General features: G+C 53.4%; 1 protein-coding gene across 1 annotated transcript; it reads right to left on the bottom strand.

The window, feature by feature from the left end:
- Nucleotides 1-1,170: 1,170 nt before the first annotated feature.
- TBCC (tubulin folding cofactor C) lies at nucleotides 1,171-3,129 on the bottom strand. Its single transcript, XM_075555096.1, has one exon. It carries the CDS (start codon nucleotides 2,656-2,658, stop codon nucleotides 1,624-1,626), a length of 1,035 nt encoding a protein of 344 aa, XP_075411211.1. The 5' UTR covers nucleotides 2,659-3,129; the 3' UTR covers nucleotides 1,171-1,623.
- Nucleotides 3,130-6,827: the final 3,698 nt, after the last annotated feature.

Below are 6,827 nucleotides of genomic sequence, written 5' to 3'. Positions count from 1 at the left end.
CAATAAAACTCAAGACTTTGAACAACAACAAAAAAAACTCAAGACTTAAAAAACAAACTAGGCAATAATGTGTAGGGCAGACAGCCGAATGGGCAAAACAGAATTACAGCAAGAGACTCGATTGGGTGTTAGATGTTCACCTAGCATAACTAAGCCTCAGAACTTAAGCAAAGCCATGTGAATTTCCTAGTAATCTTGGGAAGCACCCGTGATACAATGGCTAAGCACTTGCCTGCTAAGCAAAATGCTCAGGATTCCATCCCACCAGGTGCTCTGTGGGAGAAAAACCAGCAATCTGCTCCCCGAAACACTGCCTACCTCCTACCCTGTCCTGCCGCGTCGCCATAAGCTGCGCCATAAGCTGCAATGCGCTCAAACAACAGAAGTAATATCTTGGAAGGGTTCTTTCCACAGCGTAGCAAACACCATCACAAACCACTCCGGGTGGTAAATGAGGTGAGTTCTAGAGCAGTGGTTCTCAACCTTCCTAATGCTGCGACCCTTTTTAATACAGTTCATATTGTGGTGACCCCCCCCCCAACCATAAAATTCTTTTTGTTGCTACTTCATCACTGTAATTTTGCTACTGTTATGAATCAGGTGACCCCTGTGAAAGGCTAGTTCAAAACCCCCAAAGGGGTTGAGACCCACAGGTTGAGAAACCCTGTTCTAGAGCCAGGCTACCTGGTTTCAAATCTGATGTCATTCCTTGAGCTGGGGGGGGGGGGGGCATTGGCCAACCAAGTTACTTACCTGTTTCTTCACTTGAAAAATACTGCTAATAGAACTGACCTCACGGGACTTTGAGGATGTAAAATAAGTGACTGTGCGTGGAATGATGTTGGACATTTTATGTGCACCAGAAGTTAGTAACTTAGCATTATTTCAGCCTTAGGACTGTAAGACACGTAAAGACGCTTCTGAGGATCTATGCCAGAGCTCTAGGTCCAAGCTGGCGAATGAGTAAGAGCTGGCTTCTGGATGCCCCGGCTAACAGGCAGCCCAAGAACAAAGAGGAGCCTTGAGAGCTGAGTAACTGCTGAGTAACACCCGTGGAAGGCTGACCTGCAGATGGAAAACAAAACAGAATCCCACTCCAAAGGGGAAGCTGCAGTTTTGATACCACCACGAAACAGCTCATCCTCAGAGCCCTACTCCACCAAAAGGTGGTGCAGTGGTCAAGCCAGTGGCCCCTAGGAAGTGTGGGTTGCAGCCTACCAGCTGCTCCAGGGAAGAAAGGTGTGGCAGTCCTCTTAGGTAAAGCGTTGGACGGCTGAGCCGGCAGCTCCATGCTGTCATATTGGGTTGTTTCCCTGATGACTCCCTTTATTTTTTAAAGAGCCAGGGAAGGCCTACTATGGCAATGCACTGGGCTAGGCTTTTTAAGTACACCTCATTACAAACCAATACGGTACCCTCCCCATCCTGCTTCAAACCACCAGTCAAATGAGCCCCTAGACATTCCCAACATTGCTTTAAAAGATTCGATCTATCATGAATTTAATGGAAAGCAAAAAGAGGAGCCCAATACAAGTTCAAGCTTTAAAATACCAAAACTAAGTAAACTTTGGGGTTCTTGAGCGGGAAAGTATTTGGCAGGAGCGAATGAGGAGTCAGCCAGCCTCAGTCCCACAGTAGACTCCTCTCCTCCTCTGGAAGGATACTCCAGTTCGGGGAGGCCACATCCCGGACCAGCCAGTTGAAATCGTCAACGTCGTTCCAGTGATTTTTGCTCCGATCTAAGCCAGAGCCCTGGAAGTCCTTGTCGATGCCGGGGTAGGTCCAGGTGTAAGGGGCGAACTGGATCCCGCTGCAGTCCTCTATGATGGCCCTGCTAGTCACCTGCAGGAAGATGCGGGTGTCTTTCGTCGTGTGCACGCGGAGCTGTTGGCAGGCCACGACCAGCACGCAGCCACTGCAGGCATCCAGGAACACGGAGGTGGACACCGGCCCGCAGAGCACCGTGCAGTCTCGGGCCTTGGTCAGCCGCACGGTGTTGGGATTGCCGAACAATCTGATCGTGCAGGAGCTCAGCCCAGTCAAAAGGACGTCGCGCTGGTGCAGCTCTTCCGCTCTCTTCTCCAAGACTTGGGACTCCAGGTTGGAGAAGCCACAGACCGAGCTGGAGCCGAAGCCGCGCTCCTCCTTCGAGGGCGGCTGGGTGGCCGTGCCTTCAGCCACTGGGGCGCCGGGGGCCGCGTCCACTTTGGTAACTGAGGCGGCATCCTTCCTCCGGGCCTTGAAAGCGAAACGCTTCTTGGGCTGCAGCTCCCGGCGCCGCTCGGCTAGGGTCGCCTGCAGCCGAGCCAGCGCTTCCTGTCCCTGCCGCAGGTCGTAGGCGGCCAGGAACAAAACCGAGTCGTTGACAAGTTTCTGCAGCCCCTGCAGGCGGGCGGCCGCCTCCTCCAGCCGCTCGGCGGACTCCCCGCTCTGCAAAAGCTCCTCCACGGCAGCTCGCTCCCGGGAGAAGGTAGCGGCGAAAAAGTCGCCCTTCTCCTCCTCCACATCCTGGTTCTGTCGCCTTTGCTTCCGCCTCTCCAGCTCCAGCTGCCGTTCTTGTTCACGTCTCTGGAGCCTCTCGGGCACCAGGCTCTGGTCCCGCTGGGATCCCAAGTCCCCGTTCCCGACGGCGGCAGCCGAGCAACTAGCCGTCTCCATCTTGACCTAAGGCTTCCTTTGCCCTGCCTTCCTTCCTCTGGGCGCGCCCTCCGAGAGGCCTCCCACCAACGCGTCCTGTGATTGGCTACTCCAGATGACATCAGGCCCACGGCCTTATCCTCGTTGCCCATTGGCTCCTCGGCGCCGGAGAGGGCGGGGCCGGGGGCGGGGCCGGCTGGGCAGGGGGGTGGAGAGACAAAGGTCCTTGTGGATGGGTGGGGTAGCAGGCAGGCGGGGGAAGCTTTTTTTTCCTCTTAAAGGGGCAGGACTTGTATCCGGGATTGTGGGGTGAGTTGCAGCAGCGGCAGCTGCACATGTGGGTTTGTTTATAAGAACAAGGTTAGAAACTCGCAGGCCTCCCCCTCCCCCCAGCTCCTCCCTGCTACCACCTTACAGGCCGGAGATCCGATACTGGGGGAGAAATGTGTGTGCGTGATGGGTGGTGGGACAGGTAGTGGTGAGGAAGATGGAGGGGGGGGCGGAGAATATTGCACCGCCCGGCCCGCGCCGGGGGAAGCGGCAGCTGGAACAGCTGGCTAGGGAACTGCTTGCATGCCGCTGCCTTTTCCTTTTGCCTTCCACCCCCTCTCCCCCCAACCCAACCCATTCCTGCCACCCCGCAACCCGCCTCCTGCGCGCACCCCGTCCGCTGCGGCCTGGGCGCTCCGGGTTCCCGCAGACAGATTCTCGGCGGGAGGTGGCGAGGGACACCGCGATGGGAGAGAGGAGGTTCCTCCCCGCACCCAGTTCTGGGGTCTGAAAACGGATGACTGTTTTTTGTGTGTGTCCAATTGCTGCAGTCGGAGGGGTGGGGGCAGGGAAGGGTGCGACTCCACACCCCCTTCCTCTTCCTCCTACGCCCTCACCCCCCTTCCCGGCCACTCCCTGGGCAGCTGGGCACCGCTGGCCGCGCTGCAGGGAGACCCCAGCTCCGGCTCGACCGCTGTCTGCCGGGCGATCGGTCTTTAGGAAAGCTGGGGGGCGGGGGGGACTGTGACATTATTTTTAGAGGTGGTGGGAGGGATTTGTCACCGGAAGTGAATGAGCCCGGCCCCAGCCTCGAGCCCGGACGCGCGGGAGGTGTGAGCTGGCCGCCGGGCAGCGCGGCCTCTGGCGCACGCCCAGCACCGCGCCGGGCGAGAACCCGCGACCCCGCGGGCCGCCCTGGCGCGCCCTCCGATCCACCCCCACGCCCCACGCCCTGCGCCCGGCCTCCACCGTCTTTTAATCGGGGTGTTTTATTGCCCGGGAAACTGTCCCGTGGGATGCCGCCGGTGTAGCTGCGTTTTGATGCGGAGGACGCGGCAGCGGTGTTGAGTTAAATCTGGATTAAGACTGCGCTCCCATTTTCCACGCCCCATCCTCCTTGTCTTCCCGTTGCAACACATTAGCAAAAGCAAACCAAAAAATACCCCTGGGTTGTGTTGAGTGTTTCTCAGATCAGAGTCTGGAGTGGCAAGTTTCACGCCGGGTGGCCGGTGGGCCCCCGCGTCTTGTGGGTCTTCCGTGTGCGCACACCTGATGGGGAAGGGGGTGCTCAAAATAACGCCCTGGTGCCTGTGTGGCTTCGCCGTCGTTTTCATGAGCATTGTATCATGGCTAAGACTGTTTCTCAGAACACGCTTATTTCAGCTTATTTCGAAAAGCTACGCGTGTGAGGCTGGAGAATGTCAGCCAGGTTGGGTTTTTTTGTGTGTGTGCCAGCCCATTTTCCTAGCTACGTTCTTTTACAAAGTGTTGGTTTGGCCAAAGGAGGTTTAGCGAAGACTTTACTAGGAAAATAAATCTCACTACTCCCCTTCAGTTTCTCAACAGCTGAGCCTGCCTGCTTAAGTTGAGCACGTTTGTTGAGCCCATTTGGAGCCAAAGAAAGCGCCTATCTTGGATCTGGGGACGAGGTTCCAAGGGGTAGCAGTATCCAAAATGGAATTAGCTGTCATTGATCCCTCCCCAGAACTTGATTTCTGTTCCACTGCTTTGGGCCTGGAGTCCAGCAGACCTTAGAAATTTCTGAATTTTAAAAAAAAGAAAGAAAGAAATTTCTGAGTATTTTGAGCTGGCTAATTCACTTACAGAAAGCACAGCCATGGACAGTGGGGTGTGTCAGTGTGTGCAGTTTGGGGGCCTGAGTGCCAGTTCCTTACAACCCCAGTACTGCTGTGGACTGAGTGCCGTGGCCAAGACAGGATATAAAGCCTGGTAGCAGGGCTGCAGAGCAGTGGAGGGCTGTGACACCCCTAACCTTACTGTAGGGCATCTGCACCCTCTTTCTGACATTGGAGGGCAGTCAATGCAGACTCCATCCTTGACACGGAGCCCAGCGCGCTCAGAGGTAAGTACCTGTGCTGATAAAAGGAGCCAGGTTGATGCATGGCAGCCACTAAAGGGCCAATGGCAAGCAGTCCTGAGGCCTGAATCCTGTGTTTAAAGATACCTTAAAGGGCGCATGAAGCCAAGTGCTGCTCTCCTTGAGACATCTTGGAAACACGTGAAAAGAATTCTAAGGTGTTAGGGTCTTGAAACAATTATTAAGCACTCATTTAGAGTCGTAAGGTTCTCTGCGTTAGGCTTTTTGGCTTTGGTTTTTAACTTTTCGAGAATTTCAGACATACACAAAGTGGGAGTGTCATAAGAATGTGTGTATACCCTTCACCCAGTTTCAACTCACAATATCATTCCTTGCAAATCCCTAGGCATGGCCTTATCCCACTCAAATTTTTTATTATTTTAGCCACCAAAATTTATATTCACCCACCTTCCTGCTCTGCTTTCCCACATTAGGGACCAAATTAATCTTTGTGACCCAGTGCTGTGATAGGAACCTGCATGTTACAAAACACCCCACCCTGATCACTTGAAAGGAAAACCGCAGGCATTGTGTATTGCTGTGGTTAGACACCATTACATCGGTTCTGATCCACCGCGACCCTCGTCCGACAGAAGCCAGCACTGCTTGGTCCTGTGCCGGCCTCAGCATCTTGGGTTGAGCCCAGTGTTGCGGCCACTGTCAGTTCCTCTTGTGAAGGGCCTTCCTGCTTTTTCTCGGACTTTCTGCTTTGCCAAGCATAACACCCTTTTCCAGGAACTGGTCTCTCGCGATAGCTTGTGCAATGGACTTGAAACAAAGTCTCCCTATTCTCCCCTCTAAGGTACATGCTGGCTGGACTTCCTCCAAGACGGACTTGTTTGTTCTTCTGGCCGCCCGTGGTCCAGCACTGTAATTCTTCTTCTCCAGCACTGTAATTCAAATGCATCAATCCCTCTGCGGCCTTCCTTATTCCCTCCCTGTCCAACTCCCATGTGCATCTGAGGAGACTGACAATATTGTGACGTGGGCCAGGCACGCCTTAGTCTCCGACGTGACATCCTGCTCTACAATACTTTATTATTATTATTTTTAATTTCAATCATTTTCTTGGGGGGCCCTGACAGCTCTTAGAACCTTCCATACACCAATTGTATCAAGCACATTTGTACATATGTTGCCATCATCCTTTCCAAAACATTTTCTTTCTACTTGAACCCATGGTAATAGCTCCTATTTTGTCCCCCTCCCTCCCCCCACCTCCCCTTGATAATTTATAAATTATTTTTATTTTCTTATTTTACACCATCTGCTGTCTCCCTTAACCCTCATATCTGTTGTCCATCCCCCTGGGGTAGGGGGGTCGTACGTTGATCATTGCAATCGGTTCCCCCTTTCTCCCTTCTCCCCTGCCTTCCCCCTACCCTCATGGTATCGCTACTCTCATGATTGGTTCTGAGGGGTTTATCTGTCCTGCATTCTGTGTATCGAGAGCTCTTATCTCTACCAGGTGTACATCCCCTGATCTAGCCAGATTTGTAAGATAGAACTGGGGTCATGATAGTGGTGGTGGTGGGGTGGGTAGTCAGAAGGAAGCATTAAAGAACTAGATGAATGTTGTGTGTTTCATCAGTGCTATACTGCACCCTGGCTGGCTCCTCCCTTCCTTGTGACCCTTCTGTGATGGGATGTCCAATTTTCTACAAATGGGCTTTGGGTCTCCATTCCTATCCTGCTCGTTTGCATCAAAATCGTTTGTTTTTGGTCTTTCGATGCCTGATACCTGATCCAGTGGACACCTTGTGATAACACGGGTTGGTGTACTTCTTCCATGTGGGCTTTAAATTTATTTCCAATGTATGTG

Source organism: Tenrec ecaudatus, chromosome 7 (genome assembly GCF_050624435.1).
Source record: "Tenrec ecaudatus isolate mTenEca1 chromosome 7, mTenEca1.hap1, whole genome shotgun sequence".
Taxonomy (NCBI): Eukaryota; Metazoa; Chordata; class Mammalia; order Afrosoricida; family Tenrecidae; genus Tenrec; species Tenrec ecaudatus.
The sequence above is the reverse complement of the archived record's forward strand: the minus strand, read 5'-3'. Positions and strand labels throughout refer to the sequence as shown.